The sequence below is a fragment of the Tinamus guttatus genome, unplaced genomic scaffold (genome assembly GCF_059628265.1).
Source record: "Tinamus guttatus ecotype Peru unplaced genomic scaffold, ASM5962826v1 Tinamus_guttatus_pri_ptg000240l, whole genome shotgun sequence".
Lineage (NCBI taxonomy): Eukaryota > Metazoa > Chordata > Aves > Tinamiformes > Tinamidae > Tinamus > Tinamus guttatus.
Genome location: NW_028288774.1, coordinates 12914226 through 12940133, shown reverse-complemented (window position 1 = coordinate 12940133; position 25908 = coordinate 12914226). Strand labels below are relative to the sequence as shown.

The 25908-nt window shown below is 40.1% G+C and overlaps 1 protein-coding gene across 1 annotated transcript in view; it reads left to right on the top strand.

Annotated features, from left to right (window-relative positions):
• MPPED2 (metallophosphoesterase domain containing 2) overlaps window positions 1–25908 on the top strand; it is an 86087-nt gene that overhangs the window by 28300 nt on the left and 31879 nt on the right. Inside the window, exons 2-3 of the mRNA XM_010226631.2 lie at window positions 140–321; window positions 18197–18422. Coding sequence (XP_010224933.1) covers window positions 140–321; window positions 18197–18422 — 408 coding nt within the window. The remainder of the gene's footprint in view (window positions 1–139; window positions 322–18196; window positions 18423–25908) is intronic.

Genomic DNA, 25908 nt, shown 5'->3' with positions numbered 1-25908 from the left:
TTCAGCGTGTTGTGTGTATAAATGTGTGTGTATGTTCATGTGTAATTACGTATGGATAGATTTGTGTTGATGTTTGAAATATGAGATGTGAGGAATTTAATCTTGTAACTGTTATGAGATCTTTATGTGTCTGCTTTAGGGTCGACCCTATTCCGTATGACACTCCAAAACCAGCGGGCCACACGCGATTTGTCTGCGTCTCAGACACGCACTCCAGAACAGATGGCATCCAGATGCCTTATGGGGACATCCTTCTCCACACGGGTGATTTCACCGAACTGGGACTGCCCTCAGAGGTTAAGAAGTTTAATGACTGGTTAGGTAAGGAATTACTGCGTTTTGGTGACCCCAATTAACCTCTCCTGTCCAAGTGTCAGTCACCGCCTCCTAATTGAATCAGAGAACTTGGAAATCCCCCCTACCTTTGCTTCACTTGCCCTCATGTGATGTGCTGTTTCTAACTTCAGTATGATTCTGTCAATTAAGACAAATCCAGAGATCTGACTTTATTTCTGCCCTGTCTTGAGGGGAAAAATACTATCATTCTGATACAAGGACCCTGTAGCCTTCTGTGTGCGCAAAGGGGTGGTGTCGCCTGGTACTAACACGTACGGTGTTGCATAGCTATATGTCCACAACCGAAGGTACTATCCACTGAATTTCATGTTTATCTTCTTTTAGAATGGTGGTGAAAGCTATAGCATGTTTTGATGGAAGTCCTTTTTTTTTTTTTTTTCTTTTTCTTTTTCTTTTTTGCCCTGTGGTTGAGAGTGGCAACATCAAAAATACTGTTTGGATGAGGGGAATGAGGAGAATTGCCCCTCTGAGTTAGAGCACAGGCACACAGAGCTTCTTAGGCAGAAGCATTACTTAGTCTGTCAAATTTGCTAGCTGTTCCTTGATGATGTGTGACTTCAGATCAAGGCAGCTAGGGTGCAACAGCAGAAGACCAGAATGAAGGAGGGAAATCTCTTCAGAGTGTTCCTGTTACCGGTGGGCTGTCTGCGTACTGCCATGGCACTGCTTATGCTAGAAATACTCAGAAGGTGAAGGTGACTCAAGCAGCTCAGCTTCCAGAAATGTTTTCTTCCTGGAGTGAGGCTACAGCGTTATATAACAGCTTTGGAAATCATGCTGCACCCTCTCCTGCCCACTGTATGCTGGCCGCATCTCTGCAAGGTGTTCATGGCTTTGCTTTATTCTGTTGGAGCTCCTTGGCTGATGCTTCATAGATGAATGAAGACAATTCAGATTTAGAAAAGTAATTATTAAAATAAGAGATTTCACATCCTTGGTCTTTTTGGTTGTGAAAAGACAAAAGCACAATAGAAATCACATTCACCAACTTCTGTGCATTCTCAGCAAGGACCTAGTGTTGGGAAATGGGATGGGGAGACGAGCAAGCGAAGGGCAGCTCGAGGCTGCACTGCTTCCCTGCGAGTGAGTCCAGGCCTCGCAGAGAACCTAGGCAGTATTACTGTTCAAGCAGGTTCAGTCTAAACAGATGCTTTTTACAGCAGGCAGCTCCAGTAGAGAAGTTGCCTTCCGGAGACAGGAGACTTCCAAAATCTACCTTGAGCACTGTAAACAGCAGTGTGTGGCTGCTGAAGTTCCTCTCTGCGCTTTGGATCGTCACACCAGTGTTATTTGTTAGAGCCAGAGTCTGTGTCCAGTGCCTTGTGTTTGACAATGACAACTCCAAGTACGTTGCTGCTGTTACTTTAATCTTTCCATGGGGATTTTTAGCATACAAGCAGCCACTTGGCATTTCTTGTTTTTAAAAGATATTTCATGGTGGCATTATTCTGTCATGTGCATGCTTGATTTAATGTTTGCATATAAACATTTAAATTATAAACCTTGGAATAGGCTTTCTTCCAGCCTCAGTACTTAATCATAGGGCTTTCTTAGCAAATACATAGTCTGTGTAGACGTCTGTATGATAAGAAAGGTAACTGCGTTCTTTGACAGTTAGTGCCATTGAAATTGCCTGGAAGATTTGAGGGAGAGAACTTAACAACTTAGGCCTGAAACTTTTGTATTACCTCTCAGATACAGAGATATTCTCTTTTGGTCTTTCATTCCTTTTCAAATGCACTGCATTCGTATTTTGTATATAAAACAGTAGCAGGTATTAGGTTCCAGCCAAAGTAAGACTGCAGACGCGCTCCCCTGTGGAGTCTTGTCTGCATTGGGTACTGTTCGCTCCTTTGCTCACTTTTTCCTCTGTGGATTTAAGCATGGATCTCAAAACACTGTATTTAAGCATGTCCTTTATCAATTCTATGTCTGACTTCATACTGATACCATTTATGAGATGGGAGTGACTACATTTTGCTATTTCCTATGGGTGTTGTGAAAATGAATACTCTGATGGTTGTGAGATGATGACCCACCTAGATAGTAATATTCCCAGTGGCAGGCAGGGGCAAAGAACAGCATCCTGCTTTGCCATGTGCTAGGTTGCATCTTTTGCATCATATTTGATAGGACCATACTCGAAAGCAAAGCACCTAGAATTCCCATCAAAGAATATGCTGCTCTTGTAGATGTGGGTTTTGTGTCTTTTGGGTGGATGGTTTTCTTTACAGGCAATCCTGTTACAAAACAGAAATGAAGATACGGCGTCTAGGTCTTTCATACTTCGAGGGATCAAAGCAAGAGCTGATCTTACTTACCTTATGCCTGCACTGGGACATGTGATGGGATAACTAAGACACGGTAACTGTCCTATTAAAGAATCTTAAAGAATTCTTGCTGTTTTTCTTGGCAGAATTTTCTTGACAGAAAGCCAAAACAAAAGGTAGAAGATGAGTATTCTGAACTACTGCCTAAACTTTACTTCACTGGGTGTTTTACATGCCAGTGTGCTGCAGGACTGAGAGCACTTCTGATAACACTGTAGCTTAGTATTTTGCATCTTTTGCCTCTGTGCCTCAGTGCAGCCTATTCAGTATCTTGCCTGTCCATTCCATGACATGAAGTCTCCCTTAGTCACAAATAAAGCTTCCTGCATCCTTTCTCCTGCTCCTCCTAGCTCTCAGCTTCTTCTAGAACGTTTACTGGTTCTGGTGCTTTTTTCCCCCCTTGGCTGATAAATTTTCATTATTGGTTTTGCATGAAAGTTGGATGGGCTTATACTCTTGAGTAACCTCTGTGGTCACTTAGAGATTGCATGTGCTGGCTGAGGTAATTTGTTCACTTTGTTTTGGTGTGAACATGTCCCTTGGGTCTTGTAACTGTCATAATCACTTGACCTTACTGACTGTTAAATGCTTTAAATACAGTTATTTTAAATTTATAATTGTTTTCATTAAAAATCTCTTATAGTAACTTAACTGACCTTAGAGCAAACACAGCACTAGGAACCAATAAAGAAATAAGATGCTGCCCAATATATTTGTTACTGAATGTACTTAGCATATTATCACTGTTCATATTTTTCCCATCCATTCTCATTTGGTCATATATGGGGTTAAAATACAGAGTATCTATAGAGAGCTCTGTTTTCATAATTAATACTTCCTTTTTGTGTGATGGGAAGTGACTTCAAAGAATTGAAGAAAAAGCGAAGACAGATTCAGACAGATGCGTCTTTAATGAGTGATGATATGTTTATTGTATGTGAATGATTTGCATCTCTCTTAGCCTCTTTTTTTGTTTAATGGTGTCCTGACTAATAGCCTGACTTTCTTGATCTTTTTCATTATTCATGCAAAGGTTATGGTAAGATATTGTAATGCACTGGAGAAACTGAGCAAAATTGAGATGGATTAATCCAGTAGATGAAAGCACTGTCAGTTTACAGCAGTGGAGCTGAGCTTTTTTTTTTTTTTTTTTCTTCTGAGTCATATTGGGATTTGGCAGTATCACTCTTCTGTGCTTTCTTCGTGTCTCGCTTTTGTTCCGAATGCATGTTTCTTTTAGTTTTTATCCTATTACTGCAGTATTTCTGTGAGATACCGAGTAACATTGTGAATAGTCCAATAATTAAATGTATATGGTCTTGGATCAGCACAAATTTCTCCTTATCTGTAATATACCCTTCTATTATTAGAAAAGGTGTTGATGAAGCTAAAGTAAAAATTTCCTTTTTGTTCTGTGTTTTCTTTTTCCCCAACGTTATACTCCTTTAAAATCAGAGGAAAAGAAAGTTTAAGCTCATTTAACTTGACAGGTTGCATATATGTCTGTAGTCCCCCAAAATTTCAGCTCTATTAGATACATTTTAGTGTTAGTAGGGATTGATGTTTCAATGGGCCTTATTTTGTGAGACATTTGATTATTGCAGGTAGCTCCTTTGCACTGGAATTGCTGCCTGTAGTATGTAAGAGACGGCAAAATGGGCAAGAGGGCGAACAGGGTGTAGTTGCCTAGGAGGTCCAGCCACATCTCCTACCCAGGAGTGTTGTATTGAGGGTGTTTGTCCCTGTGTCTTCCTCTTGCTTATGTATGTTGCAGAGAATTTCATTGTGACCAACTGTGTGTCTTCCAGAGCTTGTTACTCTTTTGTTCCTTCCAAGTATCTTTCTCATGTGAGTTATTTTAGCATCTGACATGAATCTTTTTTATCAAAACAAAGCCGTAAGCTCTGAAGCACTCTACCTTCAGAGGAATGAATATTAGCTCAGCGCATTCCGGACTAAATCAGAACCAAAAGGAAGCTTCTGAATATTTTAAAGGAAAATTATGGCAATAAAAACAAATCTGTTCCTATTTTTAATAAACTGATTTATTTCTGATTTCTGTTCTTACCATCTGGAGCATATTTTGAACCCTGCATTGCTCCACTTGTTATAACTAGAATGAATAATTAAGTGACTAAACATAAAATAACGTTTTGATGAGCAAAGCTCTCAACTCTTGAAAAAATTTGCATTTACTGAAAGTGAAAGAAAATGCTGACATGGCTTTAATCCGGTAAGCATGTATGAGTTTTGCACAGCTGCTCAGAGAGCAACTTCCTGAAAAAGTGCTCAGGCTCATTTTGAAATTAGCCGTGTCTTCTGTGAGTGATTCTTGCGGGGAGTGCACCTGGCTGCAGGCACTGAGACGGGATACACTTATTTTACCAAGAGCTCAAGCTGCTGCTTCCTCTCTTGGTGTCGGCACTCTGTGATCCCACTCGTTCCCTCAGGGCGTTAGTGTGATTTGCTGCGCACAATCCTTGCCGGCTTTTTCCTTGGGAGATGGTCCGAGCTGGAGAATCGTGGAGCCCTGATGAGTTGTTTCTTGGTTTTGCTTTTGGTTTTCCTGGTAATTTTCTTCATAAAGAAATTTCAGAAGAAACTGTTTTTTACTATTACTTGGTAGAATGCAGCGAAGCTATAAGTTTGTATCTTAGCTGCAGTCACTATAACTTAATAGAAGTGCAATGCAATATTCTCTACGCAACTTGCCATGATCAATCAAATTATAATTTAAAGTGGCCTTTGAAAGCCATTAGAATACTTGGCTCAGGTTAAATTTGCCTTCAGAAAGAATAATGTTCCAAACTGATGTGTTTCCTTATATGTTTAAATCTAACATGTTTGGTAATTTTCAATGAAAAAAAGAGAGCCAATGAGCACTGGCAAGTATTGCACAATTCTTGGACCGGACTTCTAATCACAGTAATTGTTCTGTCATTTCTTGGGTCTGCTTCCCTGTACTACTGTTGACTTGAAGGGAGATTGGGTTTCAAATAGAAAATCATAACCAAGACAAATGTAGAAAACAACCCAAATAATTTTTTTTCACTTCCCTTTTTTCAGCAAACCTCCTTTAAAACAGAACAAAGATTTACAATCATTGCATTGAGTAGGCATGAAACAAGTAGTACTACCCAGACAGAAAATTTTATAGACAGTGTCATCAGATTTTTCCTCAAGACTTGCTGCAGCAGCAGCTATGTCTCATAATAGGAGAACGATTCCAATGGAAGGCAGTCGAAGTATGTATTCTTTGTACACCTTTGATTTATTCTGTCACAAATTAAATGTTGCATCAAAAATAGAGTACAAAAATATCTCTTAAATTTTTCACAACACATCCCATATTAATACTATCTAATTCTGAAAAGGGCCTTTCAGTTGGTAGGGCCTCACTATGCTGCTTAGGAGAAGAGCAGTAGTTGCAGGGGAGAGATGGGAGGCGAGAGGGAGAAAGAGCTGCAGATTTTACTATCATGTGTAGCGCTCAGAGAAATTTTATCTCATCGTAAAGATTAGCAGGCTGTGTAATTCAATTTAAAGCTGCTTGGCAATGTCCTGTCTACTACAGCCTTTTTTTTTTTTTTTTTTTTTTTTTTTTTTAATCACTACTCTTTTATATCGTATACAAGTACAGAAGCAGCAGACAACAGGAATGGTCTGAGGGTTTTGCACTCTCCCCGCATTCCCTTGCTCTTTTTGGTTTTGCATATGGAGAAATGTGTGAGATTACCTTAAACAGAGCCACAGAAATGTTGGTTTGCATTTCTGATTTGTATAAAATGACTTTTTCATGGCCAAATAACCACTGTGAGTGAAAATCTGCTAAAAATATTGGAAAGAGTTTATGTTAATGCAAGGGTGGCAGACCTTTATCTTAGATTAATCACCTATAAGAGGAGGCTAATAAATGCTCCAAGAATTACTTTTTTTTTTTTTTTTTTTTCCTTTTTATTAAAAAGAAGTAGATTGCTGCTTTTTACTGGCTGTGAGCAGCCTGTGTAGCTTGTTTGCTAACCTCTTATCTCAGTGGGTTAGAGTGCAGGATTTGGGATTTGACCCTGTAATACGTCAGGAGGGATTGAGCACACACAAGGGGCAGGGCAGGAAAAAAATGGGCATCTGTCTTCCCCCATCCATGCCCTCTCTCCCTTCAGGAGAAGATCTTGAAATCTCCCGTGACTCTGCTTAGGGAGCGCACTGGTTGAGACTGGGCATGGCATGCTGGTAGGGAGGCAACATTCCTTCTCCCTCAGCTTAGCTTCAGGATTTCTGTTTCCTTCGTCCTGCGCTGTCATCCAGAGCACAGTCATTTCAGTAGCGTTGCGTGTGCAGAGAGGAGCTGGTTATTGCTGGGGTGGGGAGGTGCTGGGCTGCATGGAGCCAGGCCAGTCCCTGTGTGTATCCGTGTACGTGCGCTGCAGTTGGTGGCTCTCCTTGCGCTGCCCTGGAAGGTGCCTTTGGCGGGACGTGGCAGCGCTCAGCGGCACGGGTCCCTGCAGGGCTTCACTTCCCTCGCTTGTGATGCTCACCAGAGCTTCCCGTTTCTCACTCTGCACCAGCTGGGAGGTGGCGGTTACTGAAACCTCACTATCAGTGATATAGTTAGTGAAGAAGGTACAAAGCAGCGTAACAGGGGACAGCTCCACCAGGAGAGAGGCAAGAAGATGCAAAGGTAACATCGAAGTGCACAAAATAATATTAAACTGATTGAGGGACAGAGGCTACAGAAAAGAGAGAGACAAACGAGACAGCGCAGGGACATAAAGGAGGCAACTGGAGATTCACTTGCTTTTTCCAGAGCATAGTTTCTTACCAAGCTAATAGACAAATGAGAGTTCAGGAGCTCCCTGTACTTTGAATTCCCTGGAGCCGTTGGTGAGGGAACCTCACAAGACCCCAGAGTTCTGTGTTTTGAGATGAACCAGGGTCTTTCTGCTGTTCCAGGCTGGGCTGGACAGCTGAGTAGCTCCTTTTCTGCTGAATGCTGCTCTTTATTTTTTCAGTCCAGCCAACCACAGACGCATAGCAAATTTGAATTTAAAACATGGGTACGAATGCTAGAAAGTGGGCCACACTTCCTTATGTTTTTCAGAGCCAGTCTCCCTCGTACATGCCTGTTAAGTCTCTCAGCAGCATTTTGTATTTGCAGTCACTGCTGAGGGAAGAACAGAAACGTTGCAGGGCCCGTTTGCCTGCCATTTTGTGAGTGGCAGAGGAGGAGGAAATGGAAGGAGCAGGGATGGGTCGGAAGATGCTGGGTGCTGGACGAGTGGCCTGGCCTGCCCGGTGGATGGTTCTGGGGCAGACGGAGGGCAGAGTCCCTGCTCTGATGACTGGCAGTTCTGGCTGTGTATTTGAAATGAGCTCTGGCATTTGCCTGAGTGACTGGAGGAGATGTGCGTGCAGTTCAAGTGGAAGCAATATAGCCATTCATAAACAGATGCTTCCGTGAAGCCAGCTGTAAAAGCAGTGATGCTGCCTTGGAGGTGAAAGGGCAAAACCTTAGCAGAAAGGAATAAAAATATAAATTGTTACCTTTTTGTAAGGGACTGTAGTAGCTTTGTCTTAGTGACTGGCTCTGATTAAATATAGGCATCTCTATATTCTGCAAAACTTAGGGTGTGCAAGTCATACCATTCTGTGGTGACTTTTACCTTCTTTAGATAAGAAATGATGGCTAAAATGAGCAATTCAACAGAGACACCCCGAACTTGCCGAAAGCACAGACGATGAGCCAAGTGTTGCATTCCACAACAGCTTACGAATGGCATTTAATTGAAGAGAAATATCTGATCAGGCACCAGAAACTTCGCTGTGTTTCTATGCACAAAAGGAAATAGATGCTGCATCATATGCATCTAAGGAAAATTCTGCTGTAAACTCAAGTGCGTGGATATAATTACATATAACCCTTGAACTTTCTTCAGAAATATTTATTTATACCTTGCTAGGGTGCTTAACAATACCCTCATTTTAGTAAGGAAGGCAGGCAGCTGTGGCAGATGGCCTCTATACTTAATAGTACCAAGGATATCAAGGATAGGAGTCTCCACTGAAATCCATTACCAATGAAACATGCAAACCCTAATAGCTATAGGATACAGTTCATACTGCATACAGTATTTTCTGATCACCTGCTTTGGAAGGACATTTGGGAGTAGCTCAGCTACATATGATTGCCCACCACAAGTCAGAGCTGTGCCTTGCATTTTTAAGGGATTTCATTCTGAACTTTCTATCATGAGATGCTGGGGTGATGTAACACATAAATAATTTGATAATTAAAATGGTTTGCCCAGGGCAGAGGAGGTGGCCAAAAACAGTAGCAGAAGCAAGATTTGAGCTCAGAAATCCCTAGTTCTGATTTTGGTAGTTATAGCCTTAGTCCTTTCTTTAGGCTTCAGGTTTTTCATATAGGATTTTTTTTTCCTTCGGATGTCTAGGTTTAGTATATGTGTTTAAACTTGGAAGAAAAATATCTGAGGACACATGTTACTCTGCTCAGACAATTTCAAACAGCTAGGAAAAAAAAAGTGTATAAGAGGAATTCAGTTCCTTGTAATAACATGATACAGCTGGAATGATTTGGTTCTCTCTATTAGTAGCTAAGAAACCTCTCTTGTGGGTTGAGGTATTAAAAGGAATTTCCTTAGCAGGCTCAGGAGATTCCTCATATCCAAGTTCATCTTGAAAGACTGTAATGGAATGTTTATGTTTATGTGGCATAATAGTAAATTTAAACACATGCTTCAGAAAAGGTGCTCTGGAGGTTCACAAAGGCCTCTATCTGCATATTTTTGATTGACTATAGTTTCTGTTTGTCTTCTTTGTGTATGTTCTCTCTCTTTTTTTCTTTTTTTCCCCACTGTGAGTGTCTGGGAGGGAACCATGAAGGTAAATCAGAAATACAGTAAGTAGAGCTGTCACAATTAGAGTTAGAAAGTCACAATTACAGAGTGGTTAAAAAACTGGAGTACTGTTTCTAGGCAGCACTCCATATTCTTCAGAGTTTTAAGACATTTAAAAAATATATTCTATCCTATTCCTTCTTTTTCTTTTTATTTATTGTCATTATTTTTGCTACGTAGCCCTGCTTATTATTTTTCATTTGTTTTTGGAATTCAAGCACAGTATATTAGTGTTTGCTGAGCAGTTAAGTCTGGGCCCTGCTATGCTTTGCAGCTTACCCACAGCATATTCCCAAGATTTGGGTTCTGTGTGCAAATTGGGAAGTTCTTAAGGATGTCACAGAAGGAAAATCAAAATAGTTATCATAAAAAGTCTCATTCATGTATATATTTGAGGGTTTTTTTTTCGTTTTGTTTCTTAGCAGTAAGAAAGGTAAGAAAAGTAAGAAAGGTTCCTATCACCTTCCTAGGATGCAGAGAGAGAGAGAGAGGTATTTGGGGAGTATCTTTTTGGAAATCCTGCCTACACTTTGTCTGCAAGACTGAGGGCAATGAGTGCCTCCTGCTCAGTGCATAAGAAGCAACAAAGACTCTGCTGCTTTGTTTTAAAATGAGAAACCAAATAACGGGAACAAATTGAGACAGGAGAACAACAAGAGAATCTTTCTGGCAATTACACATCTCCAGTTTCTTACTTGTATTTGGAAAATAGTGGAAGGAGGCTGATACAGGTCTAGTTTTTAACTTCATGGACAGAAAAGGAAGTCTTGCTTCTGGCATAAAGGTCCCTGTTAGGAAGGCAGAAAAATTTGAAGGGCAAAATCTAGATGTGGGTGCTGTGTTTAAAATTTTCATCAATTTGGGGTGAGTTTTCTTTTAATAGATAGGGAAGAATTGGTTTCCAGACTTGTTTTTCTTTTAAAGAAGATTTTACTTTTTCTGGTAAACCTTGTCCTTAGCATTTACTGGCCTTTTTCCATGTGAAAATACATGTATATGAAAATACCAAGATATTGTTCATGATGATTATGATTAGCTCAAATTACTTTCTATATAATTGTTTCTCAAGATGACCATCTTTTTGATGTCTTTTATTCATTTCTTTTAGGGGAGGGAAAAAAAAAAAAGGACTTAATTGGAATTGTAAATTATGGAGACAAAGGATGAAATCTGAGAAGTCGGTCTGGAACTGTGTGAGACAGGGACCCTTGGGTTTGTGATATTCTTAAGATTTAAAGAGAAAAATCATTTAAATAGACACTCTAAGTGCATACAGAAGTAATATCAGCTACCTTCCAATATATTATTTCAAAATCAGGTGAGTTTCTTTATAAAAGATTAAGTTAAATAGTGTGTGGGGGGGGACTCCAAAAAGAAAATGGAATTGTGTATTGATGCCTTTAGAAATATTATTTGCGGGCAATAAAACGTTCCCTCAAATCCCCTCCTGAGTGGAGAAAATAGAGTTTGCTTGCAATAATTGCATTTTCTAGCATTTGTTTTTGCACTTTCCAATATGAGTTAAGCCAATTGGAACCTGTGATTTCGTTTTGCTTATTGGCAAAAGTACCATGTAAATTGATCTATGATGCATTTATATAGAATGCTTTGAAAATTTTGAAATAGAGATGGCTTTATCTTATTAGATTTAGATAGTATTAGGGTTCATTTCTATATTCTAGCCTAATATAATAGTAAGCAGAAATGTTCCTTTTCAATTTACTCTTACATCAAGTTCCGGGAGAGCATTTCTACTCCACTGGCCCTATGAGGATGTTTCATCCTCAGCGTTGGTATTCAGAGTTCACAATCTGAGTCATTTGAAACCACCCTGAGCTGAGATCAGTTAAAATTGCCAGCCCTAATGCATTAGATCTTAATGTATTAGTGTTTGATGTTCTTGATTGCAAGAGAAATTAAAATTCTGTGTATCTAAATGTGGTTAGACCCTGAAGTACAGAGAATTAAGTGCTAGCCTAGTTATAGGTTTAAATATGGAGTAATTCTGTTTAGAGGAACACTATTCCACTTTATCAGACAAAAGATGAGCCATTTTTTTTTGAAAACCTTATGTATTATCCCAAGTGAATGCTCTTTCACTTAATGGAGCGCTTCAAAAGTGCTCATATAGCTCCAAAGCTGTCATACTGGTCCTTTATGTATTGCTTTGTTTATAGGAAACCCAAGAGTAACAGGAACTACCCTTCCTGCAAGAATCATTTTTAAAAATAAAAGATGACTGCTGTAGTTTGCAGTAAGAGTGTTGTCTGCAGAATTTGCTAAATTCAAAGGGAAATTTCATAGCTGCTAGCTTTTTTCATTGTATGTAAGTCATGTAATTTTTTTTTCTTAGAAGTCCTATTTCTTGAGTTACATAATTACAAGTCTGAAGAAAAAGGGCTAGCAGGCCATTTGTGCTCCTTACGCTTTTTAAATTTGAAGTCAGTTTGGGGGAGCTTTTTGTACTTAAAATTGGCAGTAATGTCAGCTGCCAAGGCTCAAAATCTCTCTGCCTCTCTCTCTTTTTTTTTTTTTTTTTTTTTTTGAGTCAAACTAAAAAATCTCCTGCTTCAGGACAAATAAATGCTATATATGCTATATATTAATTGATAAAACTTGGCAAAACCTAAGTTTCAAGAAACAGTTTCAATAAGATTAACCTAATGAAATTCAAAGCAATTTAGAAAGATCAAAACAAAAAAGTGTCATGTCAGAATAGTTTTGATGAGGCTGCGGAACACCGTGAAGTGAAACAAAAGATTATCACTTAGGTTGTGGTGCCTCTATTAACAGAGAGGAATATAATATTAATCACAAACAGTTACTTTAGAATAATGTTACGGTTGAGACATGAAAGCAAGGAATTGCTGCCAAGTGTCACAGCATCGTGAAATCAGACCCAGCGGCAGCTAGGGTCTGCGGTATATATGGTGCAGTTTGAGGGATCACACCGCACGTGGCGGTGGTATGGCCTTGGCTCAAGCAAAATTCGCTCGATTTACCTATGGGTGAGGTAATGAAAATAAGTACTTGGTGTTAGGTACTGCTGTACACGCGGCAGTACAGCTCAGAAGTGACCATATAGGTTAAGTAGTGTCTCTGGTATCTGTGGTCATTCCCAGAGGACCATATATGCTGCAATATTTGGCAGTACACAGCAGAGTTGTAGGTGCTGAGGCAAGATTTGCTCAATACTTCCTTGCTTTCATGGGTTTATGGCTCAACCTTGGCATTATTGTAACGTAGTTTTTTGTGTTTAATGTTTCTTAGACTTGGTTTTCCATTGCCAGCATGGAAGAAATCCTAATGCATGCGTTTCAGAGGAGAAGGTAGCAGTCTGAACCTGCTGTGTGGCTCGATCAGCAAGTGTGAGTATTAATGCTAGAGCTGTCAGGCCTTGTGAAAATTAATGAAGCCTGACGGTTACAGAGTGAAAGGTCAGAGGCAGAGCTTGCATTTACGTAACATTTCTGTTTTGTTGTGTCTAACAGCATTTTCAACAAAGGGGAACTCTAATGTACAACCTTCAGATTTATCGCAGGAATTCAGGGGTCTCAGCCTTTGCTTCTCCCGCCGCTGTGGTCTGATGTTTTCTTTGCATAAAGGCAAAACAGTTAAACTTCCATTCATCTGTCCATCTTGCTGTAGTTCCCATGTGTTGTTTGGCTTTTATTATTCTTTCTCCAAAGTTGCTTATGGGCAGAGAGGGAGGACTTAGAAGCAGCTCAACTCTAATACTTACAGGAGCTGGCGAATAGTTCCCATCAAAGTTTTGAGAATTCTCTTCAGCTCTTTTTACTTCTTCAGAAGCTTCTTCTGGTTTTGTGCGTGTGCTATCTGTCACCTGCCTGCATTCTTGTGTTTTATTTCATTCTTTAGATTCCTGCAGACATGGAGGGCAGACGTGTAGAAATACATGTGTTGGGCTTTGGGCCAGTATGTTGGTTGGTTTCAGCTATAGTTTTTCCACTGAGAGTTTTTTGTGAAGGCTGGTCGGCTAAAACAGCTGAAACATTTTCACAGTTTATCTTATCCTAGAAAGAAGACCCTTATTTCTCCTAGCCTGCTCTGGATCTCAGTACCCAAAGTGGCTTGTTTTCCTTCGTGGCATGAGAAGTCCAGCACGTCGCATAAAAGCTGGAGCCTGTCCACTGTTTTTATGCAGTCTAACTCACTTGTTGCTGCAGAAGAGAAAATAGAATTTTGGAGATACTCTCATCTCTTAAAATGCTGAAGGTGGCCTGTGTATTCAGTGCCTCAGTAGAGTACTGAAAGCACATGCGAGGTAGCACAGTCACTGCCTTAGGTTTCGATGGGCTTTCAAAGAGTTATGATTTTGCTCTACAGCAATAAGTTCTGTTTGGTGGCGTTTGCCAGTTGTCCTCTGCTGCAGCCACCCTTCTGGCAGCAGCCCTGCTGCACTGGCTGGAAGTCCCTAGGAATGGCACCAGATCTGTTCCTCTGGTGTTTAGCTGTGTCCTTCTCTCTGCTTATAGGCGAATGGCCAGTCTTGCACCTTTGAAGTACATATGGTATTGTGTACATCACAAATGATTCACTTGCACGCGTTTCCTGCTTGTACAGATATTCCAGCTTTTTGAAGGGACTGAGATTCAAGAGTTTTAGTTAACAGGTAACACTGATGGCCAGACAGCTTTGTGTGTGACAACTCTACTGAACTTTGGTTGTGTGACTATGTCACGCTCTTATGAAACATGCCATTGAAACAGGAATGACTGCTTCACCAAACTGTAAACTCCTAGGAGCAAATGCTTTAAAGGGAAAATAAAATGCTGCAAATAAAATAATGCAACACCTATAACAGAAAAACATGTAACTTGTGCATTTTAAGTTAGGTTGATGCTTTAAAATGGTTGCTGTCAGCAGAGGAAGTTCTGCAGTATGAGCTTACCCAGTGGCTCAGTGCTTTTTTTTTTTTTTTTTTGCTATGGCAGTTTTAAGCAGAAGCGGTTTCCTGATGCTCCGTGCTCTGGCCACCAAGTCTTATGTTGGCAAAGAGAGGCAGTGGCTCAGGATTGAGACCAGTTGTTGAGGGACGTGGGTAGCTTGAGGATCAACTGATAACTGGAGAAAGCTTTTTTGAGAGCCCCAGGTTCATGTCTTTATATAAGCATTTTATTTTTTATAGTTTTTTACACCTGAGTTCATGTGCTCTTCTCTGGACAAGACTTACAGTTTTTTCTTAATCACTGGCTACATTTTGTCCTTGTCACTGCTATTTTGGCAGATGTTGAAAAACACATTGGCCAAGAAAAATACATATATATGTAGAAGAAACTTTCCCCATGGATGCGCATATATATGTGTGTGTGTATATATATATATGTATATATATATATGGAAATAAATATAATCTTTCTTCTGGATTTCAGATACTCGCTATAAGTCTGTCTACTCACAGACTCGGTGCTTGTTTGTCCACACAGCACCCTTCACGATTATCTTTTTTTCTAATTGTTATCATTAGCTGTAAGTGTAGCCTTTTGAGCTTACTTGAAAAATGAGTAAGTGTTTTTAAACTAAACTAGATTATTCCTTTGGCAGTTGGTAGTTTGAGGTTCTGAAGTACTTATCCCAACGAACACATCCAACTTTTTCTATTCTGAAAAAGATTCAGATTATTCAGTATCATCACTGGTTGATGATGGAAACCTTACTTGCTGGGAAAGATGTTTAGTAATTTTCATTGTGCTGCAGAGGCTCTCTTTATGCACAGGTGTTTTGAATGTGTCTGCATAGAGATTGATCTGCTTGAGATGAAAACTAAAATTGAGTAGGAGATTTTGAATGAGACCATTTGCATTTCCATATAAAACATAGAAGGTTAGCAGATTATGGAAAAAGGGCGGGACTACCCAAACAAAAGATACCAAAATATTTCATCAATTGAGAACAAATATTCACTGTGTGCAGTATCGCAGAGCTGTGGCTTAAAGGAAGATGTTGACATGTTTTGCTGCCTCTGGAGTTTTTCTCCTCAGTGCTCTGTTTCAACCTGCTGCTCTGTCTTTGGTGGTGGTCCTCGGGTTTCGTCGATGGGGCACTGGGCTGAGCTCCCTGAGTACCTCTGGGAGGAATCCATTCTCTTCTGGTGGCCCCGAGCCTCCCCCCGAGTTACTGACTCTCTCTGACCGACCAGACAGAGCCTTTCCTTAATCCCAGCAAAATCAAGGATACAATCTGAGCATGGCATAGATTGTAGTAAATACTGTTAGATACTGCCCCATGGTTTTCAGATATATATAACATGTATAAAGGTTACATTTCTATGTTTCAGTAATCACTGATGCCACCATTAACTTTGGATGTCTTGTGTGACTGCAGAGTGAGCAGCCTTTCCAAGTGTCTGGCAAGATGAAGAAATATCTATGTATGGGCTTACAACAAAATATTCCAGATTTAATTGGACGTTATATTGGCAAAATGTGCTGATCTTCAATTTTTTTTTCATAGAAATAAAGGGAGGAAAGTAAAATCTGGACTTTAATCCAGTAAGACGACAAGTCTTTCTCTGCTAAAATGAGCAAATACTGGTAACTTGACAGGTAGCAGAATTTAATGTCTCTGAGAATTTAATCACACCAAGCTTGTTCAAGAGGATTGATAATTATGACAAGTGCATCAGATTTTGTGCTAGTGGAGTCTTTTTTGTTTCCTGAGAGAGAGAAAATAGAAGTTTTATCTCATGCCCAGAAGTCAGAGAGCAGGAACTGTAGGTATTTGCCACTTCTATTTCTAAATAAAAATTTAGGAAAGCAGCGTGTGGCAGAGATGGGAAAAGGGGAGTGGGGTGTAGGCTATAGATAAATAAATGCCAAGTAGCGTCTTGAGCATCTTCTCCAGCTTTTAATCTAATGCAGCAGCAGAGTGAGTTATGAATATGTATGAATATGTATGATCAGCTCATGTGAGAAATCTATAAAGGTACCTTTTTTTCTCAGGGATTTACAGCTTTTAATTTTTTTATACAGAATTAACTAATTTTGCAGATAAAATGCTTATATTTGGATCTTGATTAATTCCCATTTTCATACTGTATTGAAAAGCAAAGGCTTTTGACCAATTTCGCATAACCTCTAGTTAGAGCAAAGTTAATCTTGCAAATATTTACTGCTTTGGTTTGAAATTTACTCTTTACCAGAAAAAAAAAACAGTTCTGAAAATTTGCAGAGAAATTTTTAAAACTGTATGTATTTAGGAAAACCGTATTCCTGCAGAATATGTAGCACCCATTTCTATGTTAATTTGGGGCAAGTGGTGGCTGTTGCAGGTTCAGAGGTGCTCCGCACAGATTCCCATGTGCCCTCTGAAGACAGGCACTGCACTCCCAATCATGGGTGTGTGGATCCCAGAGCCATCTGGGCTAATGCCACCAACATTAACAGAGTGTCACTTGTCTTCATGGGCTGTGTAAATAACAGAAGGTTCATGAGCAGTATAGAAAGGTGAACATGCAGTGATTTACTTAATCTGTGTTTCTGTAGAATTCTTACCACTTTTATGAAAAAATATTTTAAGTTAATGTTAGGAATAGACACTAAGATGAATCAGTTGGTATAAAACCAGCAAATTGGGATTATGACAAAGGCAGCAGCGGGGAGTCCATTTTCAGCTTTGAGGTGGACTTACGTGTGATTGCTGACAAGTCGCAGTGGGACAGAGTTGTAAAAGAGCTTAACTTCTGAGAAGAGACCACAGTAGGGACCATATTTTTAAGGGAGCTCAGAGCCCAGTGTGTTTATCTATAGTATCTGGCACTGGTTGTTGGTATTAAGTGCTTGAAAATTGGTGTCTGAACTCAGAAATGGGTCTGGCTCCACGGGCCTGATTTACGCCGTGTCCCAGTCAGAAGTCCTGATATTTCACATGCTGAAGCCTGTGCTCAGTTCTCTGACCCTCCCTATAAGTGAGCTAACTGCGTTTCTGTTCTCCTACCTTATGCCTTAGTATTTGGGTTTCAGGCTTCCTTCTATGTGTGTTCTTACAGGAATGAGGTACTACCATAAATCAAGTAGTAACAATGTGAAAGTGCATTATGGGTGATGTGGGGCTTTGGAGAACAAGCTAGATGTGGCAGTAAAAGTCACTCGTTGGGGACTTTGGATTCTTTATGAGTTAATCTGAATAACATTGAGTAATTTGGACAGCAGCACTAGCTCTCAACTTGGTGCCCCATGCCTGAGGAATCCTGCAGCAGGTCACTTCTGAGGGTTAGGACTCAGCCTGCTGCCTCTGACCAGTCCCGTGAGCGAAGTGTCCAGACTGGGTCACATATTTGGCTGGTATAAATCGCAGTGTGAGCAATTGAAACCACCTTAGGAGCTAGTTCAGTCCCAGCAGCTCCTTTTGTTTAATTCTGCAATATGTGCTTTTTCTTTTTGGCATTTCTTACGTGGCATTGCTTACAATTTACAATTCCATTAAATGGGAAAGAAACAATATTAGTAACCTATGCTCGGCACAGAGATACAGGTAGACCTCAGGTATTTCATTCCAACTGTCTGTTTATTGTGCCGGCAGTTTTGGTGTGGGAGGAAAATGTGCTAATTAAGTCCTCTTTTTTTGTTATTTCAGGAAACCTGCCATATGAATATAAAATAGTGATTGCTGGGAATCATGAACTGACATTTGATAAGGAATTCATGGCAGACCTTGTTAAACAAGATTACTACCGCTTTCCCTCTGTGTCCAAATTGAAACCAGAGGACTTTGACAATGTTCAGTCACTCCTGACAAATAGTATTTACTTGCAAGATTCAGAGGTAACAGTTAAAGGATTCCGAATATACGGTGCCCCTTGGTAAGTCTCAGTTTAAACTTTCTTTGCTATTTTTGTTCCTTAAGCCGCTGCAGGAATGATTGCTGCAGAAAATGCATGGAGTTGCTTTGTTGCTTTGCCCTGAAGAACAGTATTGAGCCATGATGAAACTGTATTTTTTTGCAATAAGATAAATATGCTGAGTTTAGGCATGTGTGTGAAGTAAGAGAAGAAGATTGTAATCTATGTCCCTTCTGCCTGCTGAGCGTCCAAAAAAAAAAAAAAAAAAAAGACCACCCGATATTTGCTCTGTGCTTATGGAATGGATTCACTGTAGCAGCGTCTTAGGACATACTAGGATATGGATTCATTCCATTACATTTGGTCCTGTTTTGATATTTATGCCTGCTTTGCTATTAGGTTAGTGTGGTACCACTTAACACCCAACTTTCAAGGCAACAGGATCTTTCCTGTTTATTTCTGATCAGATATAAACATAATTTTCCCTTTCTCTTAAAGGTGTGATTTCAAGCTCGTTTTGACCTCCTTTCTCCCCCCTATCCAAGGCAACCATTTGCAGAACAAGTGCTGTCCACAGTTTAGTGCTTTCTTGGTTTCTCCACATGTAGTTAAATTACGTTGCCTGATATCTAGGTGTGGAATCTTGAGGATTACTTGTTTTAAATTCTCACACAAAAAAATACTGCTACTGAGAGTAACCCGTTGGGCCTCCACTGGCAAACTGAAGCTCTGTGATAGCGATAAACATTGTGTTGCTTGGCATTCTCAATTGTCAGCTGAAGTGCTTAAATGCTAATTTATGCACACCTGTAATAAGGTTTTATTATAAGCTTATAACTTAATATTTTTGATGTCAGGCTTGTTTTAAATGTGAAAGTGGCAGAGGAGGGGAAGGGCAGGGTTTGTACTGAAAAATGGGACCAAGACATATGGGAAACTTTCCTGTTCTCACACTTCCCTTCCTCTCATCCCTTCTGATAGCTCTCTTAGCTCACACACAGGTGGTTTATGAATCAGTACACTTCTGACATTGTTTTTTGTAATCTATGTATGTATGCTTGTGTTGGCCAGAAACAACAAGCTAACACTTACGTAGCACTCTTGACTAAAGCTACTGATTTTTCCTATTTAAAAATCATCACTTTTTGCTTGAAGCTTAAATCAATCTAACATTGCCTAGCTAAAAATTACTCTAAAACCTACAGTATCAACTAATTGGGAAAGATGGTCTTCATTCAGGTTAAGAACTGTCTCTTAAAGACCTTTGAAAATAATCTTTACACTGTAGCAGCATAAGAAGTTGAATAACACGGGCACATACAGACCCTTGGGTGTAGTGTGAGGTGGATGTGACAGCGACTCTTAAGGCTGCTAAGTGCAGCATTGGCTGCTAAGATTGTGTTGAGCTTCATCCGTGGGTGTGTATCAGCCAGAGGGCTTGCAGTCTGCAGGCCCTCACTGATGTTCTCAATTTGTAGGTACGTTTTCAAATTTATTTAGGACAGATTTACTTAAGCTGCTCTGGCAGAGCTGCTGGAGAAGTCTGGAGGAGAACTTGGAATCCAGGTCTTGGGAAATGCATTCCTGCAGAACAGAGAACTTGATTAACTCCATTCGGAAATGGAGCACCCATCCTGGTACAGGCATTCGTCTGCACTGGCAAAATGTACTGTTTTTTTTTTTTTGTTGTTTGTTTGTTTTGATATATATCCTGAGTGCATAATAGCAATCTCTTACCCTTTTGTCTCCAGCTGCACCATTTTGAAGATATACCCATGAAATTAGGATCTTTGATGTGACATATTAAGGGACTCAGTATCAAGGAAAAGGGCTGTTTTTAGTCACAAGAAATGAGGAACATATATTATGTGATCTTGTTGTGAGAGAGAAATCTTAATTATTCCTCCCTGTAATCCACGAGTGACTCTGTTTTACCACTTCAGCCTGACTTTTGAGCATTTATCATGAGCTTTCCAAACAAGAGCAGACTTCTACTGTCTCTTGGAAGATAATTCATTTGTGCTTAGTGGAAAACTGTTCCTGTAAAATTACAGTTCCTGTAAAATGTGAAAATTCAGCTAGTTGCCTGCATTTTAGTTGATCCTTGAGAGGAAGGAAATGTCACCAGGTACTGGAAAAATCTGTTCCCTTTCTGTCCTGTGCACGGAAGCTAAGGCAGAATGATCTGTCTGTGCCTGTTAGCACCTCCAGGGTTGTTTCTCCTTCTCTTCCAACCGCATCTCATGCCGCTACTGTGAATCTCCAGATTACCTCTAAAGAAAGGGAAATTGTGGGGGGTTTGTATGTGTTAGTGGCATCCTTACGTCAGCTCGGGTTTTAAAAAGAAGGATGTCGGGTCGTTAGCCCAGAAGATGCTCCATCCTTAAAAGGAAATAAGTTGGCAAGTTCAATTTATGTGCATTTTTGTAAGTATTTCCAGAGGGGGGGGGGGAAAAGTCTCATTTGCTGATAAAGCTACTAGTTTTAATTTAAAAAGAAGGATCAAACCAAGAATAACAGCTGAGATTCAGGGCATTCAGCCTGTCAGAGGTTTCTAAGCAGCAATTGCCAGAAGACTGCAAAAACTGACTATTAGTCATCTATCTATTTAGAAAATGTAAATTGCTAACGCAGTGTAGCTACAGAAGAGAAATATCAGTCCATATTCATTACGTGTTATTACTCTTCGTACAACTGAAAGCTTTCTAAAGACCTGGGAGAATTCAAGTAGTGCCTCCTAACTTAGGATTTAGTAGAATTTGTATGTAGAAAATAACGTGCAATCCACAGGAGCATTCATGAGTATTTGCAATTGAAGTGTGCAGTGGTGCATATCAACAGCCTCTAAGGAGCAGAAAATTTGAATTTAGCCTAATAGGTCTAGGAGTATTAAATGGCATTAGCTGCGAGGAGCTGAAAGCAGAAGCGCAGCCCCTTGGAGCAGAAGGAGCCAGGCTGGGCCGGGAGTCGCTCTGCGCCGCGCTTGCCTTCAGAGGTGCAGGGTGCCACTGACATTTTCACACCTGGGCTAGGAAATTCTTTAATGTACCTTGAAGGAATAAAACGGCTGAAGATTTTCCATTTAGTCCATAGATAACAATCCATAAGAACATGTCCCTCCTTTCTCTTCCTTCTGCCTTTGCCCTATGAACCCAGCTCGTTTGTTGGAGAAATAATTGACAGTTTATGCAGCCCAACCTCTTGAAGACTGCAATGGCCACGTTTCCTTCTTTGGATATTTGAGATTAAGAGGCCAGGTTTGTTCTGAATAGGACAAGCAATAGCACCAGTAAGGGGTATGTAGATTTTGAAAATCTTAAAATCCCTTCTATTCCACGTGCGCAGCTGTAACTTGGGTACTGATGCATCTGTAGAGGGAGGATGTATCTGTAGGGAGGGAGGATCTGTTTTTATTCCATCTCTTCAGCTAAGCATCTGTGAGTGTGTGTAACTTTTATTTAAATTAAAATGTTTTTATTTTAAAATACATGTATTTAAATTATATTTGAAACTGTTCATCCATAATAAGGATTTAATTTACTTGCATGCATTACATTTGGATACAAATATTCCAGCAGTGCCTGTTTCCTGATGGAGCTTTAAAAGCATTCAAACCACCAGAGAACTGCAGTTAACTGGAGCCAGAATTTGTTTAAATAAGGTTTTGAGGGAAATGCTGGTGCAGGGGTAATATTTTCTGTATAGTATTCAGTTCTGCCATTCAGTAAGCTCTGCAGTAGCTTTTGGATTGTTCAGAAATGAAAAAAAAAAAAAAAGTTGAAACATGCAAGCATTTTGTGTACCTAACAATTAATGAGAGTTTATTTCGTGGGTAACAAGTAGGTTTATTTATGATTTTTAAATTCTGCTCTTCATAAGAATGACACAAAAATGTCACAAACCATAAGTATAAAATAATGTACTAAGCCAATCATCCACATTGGTTTAAACTGCTGATGCAAGGGCAACATTCACACATATGTAGCGGACTCTCAACCTGTGTATTTGTTTAAATAACTGTAGATAGATAAATCTTTACGAAGAGTAGAAATGTTTGGAGCTTATATGGAAGCTGAATTTGATATGAATCAATGTATTTCAATGGTTAATTAAAATCAGCTTTATGGAAATAACTGAGAAGCATAAAAGTGAAAGGAGATTAAAATTGATTATTTAAATAATGACTAAAATCTGCGATTTGCATCATTGTGATTAAAATCAATGCATCCTCAATGAAGCTGGGAATAAAGCATGTCCCTCCTGGCAGGAACGCAGCGCATTGTTCAGCAACATCCTGCGTGTTCGTCAAGTTGCAGCTTGCTCGGGTCTCAGGAACAGAGGCACAAAGCTGGCCTCCCAGTTGCTTTTAATGAATACTAGTGGGTTTTTCCTATGTCCAGGAATTTGATGTGTAGGGTGATGCAGAGGTCAAGAACAAACGGCTCACTATGGCTCACCTCGCGGGCGCCGAGGCTTTCATTGGCTTTTTTTAGTAACTCCAGAGGAAGTGCCTTAACTCTTTTTCAGAAGCAAAATTTTAATTGGCATAGATAGGGCAACCTTAAGAAAGCACATAGAGGTTCAGCTATCTCCTTTTAAAATAAATGTGGTTTGCAACTTCCTTCCTTCCTTTGTTTCTAATCCAGGGTAAATTTTGCGGATTCATCAAATGATTTTGCAGAATTTTGCATCAGTTTCTGTAACTGTTGCTTTCTCTACTTCATTTGCAATTATACATTAATGCAAGTAGCTATAAGTTAGTACATCTCCCTTACCCTGATCCCTTTTTAGACCTTGTTTACCCTGTCAGAAAAGCATCAGATGTTGTTCTTTTCAATTATAAGTTTCGTAATGCATCATAGATTTTGCTGACAGTCTTCAAGTTCTTGAAATAGCAAGCAAATTAACAGCAGATATTGAGTGTGAGGACTGGAAAACCAATTGACAACTCACATGATGGGATTCAGATACACTGGTGGGTTAGGGTGCATCTCATTTCTTTTATTTTCATAGTCTGAGTTGGCAATTAACTTGTGCCTAAAAAAAGGGAGGAACAGAAATTGCACTACTCAGCAAAAATGTTTTTCAGTGCTATTTAGCAGCAAGAAAACCAGAGTGAGCTTGGAAAGGAATATTGGTAGCGTCCGAGTTTTTCAGGAATTCCGGCAGCTCTTCAGTAGAAGTCGGCAGTCAAGAAACGGATTGGCAGAGACTGAAGTCTCGTCAGTGTGTGTGTGCTAAACAAACAAGCCGCTGCCGGAGTGCGCTTGTGTTTAAAGGTGCCGGCTTCTGTTTCATTTTTCTTGGAACAGGTCTTTCAGCTGTCGTGTTTTAAGATAGAAGAATGTATTCCTGCAGGTCTAGAATTGCAGTTTTATCTTTTTGCCTTTTTTGGGGAATGCCTCTGATCTGTCTTCAGTCTCATTGATTTCAGATTCACTTCTAAGTTAAAAATGTTCCTGTTAAAGGAACATTTAAACTTGCTAAAGGTTCTCTTTTTTTTTTTTTTCTTCCCCCTTTTTCTCACTTTTCCCTTAAGAACACTGGAAGATACTGGAATGCTTGTAATTTAGATATGTTATCTCCTAAGTGACTTTCCTACTGTGATGCTAACCTGTGCTAGCCAGTTGTTTCGGAAAGCTCTGCGTCTCAGCGTAAGCACAAAGCTGGATTTCTTTCAGCGAGGGGAAGAGCTTGCAGAGTATGTCTTACTAGCTTAGTGCACAAACTGGGGCTGCTCGTAGGTGAAGTCTAGCCAGTTAAGCACACAAAAAGACAGCTCTTTCTACTCTTTTGCATTTATCCTAATGTAGAATGAGGCATCTGAACTCTCTGGTTCACTGGGCGTTGAAATGATTGAGTTAACGTGCCATATGTCTCTAATTCCCTCACTGTTTTCCTGGAGTTCAGTAAGTGCTGCAGAAGGAGTCAAAACGAGCGTTAGCTGCAGGGTTCGAGAGGCGAGGTGCTTAAGGTGGTCTCCTGTTCCCAAGTGGAGGTACAGTCTGCTAAAGAGCAGAGTCCTTTGGAAATAAGGTTATCCCTACAAAAGCTGCACATTATGTGTTCTCAGATTTTTTTTTTTTTCTTCATTTGGCAACTGCGTACGATGGAGATACCTGCCTTCCTTTTGCTGAGCACTGCAGCACTCAGTGCTCATGTGGTGTTCTGTGCAGGCTGTAGCTTCTGCCTGAGCAGTCAGGGAAGCATTTGCAGCCATCCAGGTGTTGGGAAGAGATTGCCTAGTGTATTGCAAAAATTCTGGAATTTTCAACTCTGCTGCTGGTATGTTCAGTTTGCCTCTCAGGCTGATATCTACAAGATACTTAACATAAGTCACAGAGACTATGAAATAAAGCAAAAAGTCACACAGATACTTCAACTAAGAGAATGCAATCATGAATCTGAGCGCAGAAGGTCAAGAGTGACAGCTAAATTCATCACATTTTCCTGGAAGTTTCTGCAGTAGAGTAGACTTGACACCTAACTTCAGAAGTGTTCAACACTCATGATTTCAGCTGAAAATCAATGAGACTGCTGGGTATTCACTATCTCTGAAACGTTGAAGTGCTAGTCTAGATTTAGCTCATTTGCATATCTAAAGTATAGGAGTTGCCAATATTCCTGACTCTGTTAGTTAAGTAGGAAAATGTTTGTGTAGCTGACAGCTCTGCTTTGTGTGCCATGCCTGTTGGGGAGCAAGCCTAAGATCTGAAGTTTACAAGAAGGCAGTGACAGCAGCTCATCACCCTGCCTCTGTGGATGTGCCTGGGTAGTGGGTGCCCCTACTGAAGGCTTCATGAGAAGTTACAGTTTGTGTGGTAATTTTGCACAAACTAGAGCATCATTTTACAGCTTGAATGCACACTCCACTGGGGAGGAAGTTGGGAGTTGCCAGCTGGGAAGTGTTCTCTGTTCCTCTCCTTCAGGGTTATGGATAAAGGATTCAGCACAGCCTGGTGTCCTTTTAATATCTGTGCCTCCCTGTTTGCCTTTCCTGCCGACGTACACACCACGTTTGGGAACCCTGTGCTGAGATTTACTTTGACAAGGGTAATAGTACTTCCTCGAAAATGAGCTGGGGGTTACTGTGTTTTACATCTGCTTGAACCAGGAAAAGCAGTTCTCATGTCTGATGCCACATTTTCCTGAGGAGTGTGTGGTGTAGAGGACTTTTGAGGCACTGGAGGTCCCGCAGATGCTGCGTGAGCGGTGCACGTCAGGTGTCTTGCCCATTAAAAATCTTGCTAAAAAAGTGGTGTCACTGATAGTGCATTGCCCTCTTGAGAAAGTGTGTAAGTTTGTACTCAAAGAAGATAACTGTGTTCCTCCTCAAAGGTAGGCTTTTTATGTAAGAAGGGTGAATCTTTCACTATCCTTTTCCTGGCATGGATTTTAATGCTTCTCGTTTCCAAAAGAGGGAATGTAATAAAAAGAAACTGCAAGAAAGGTGTTCTCCTTAACACCTCTTGGTTTTCCATCTGGTCTGTTTGGGACAGTTCCATAT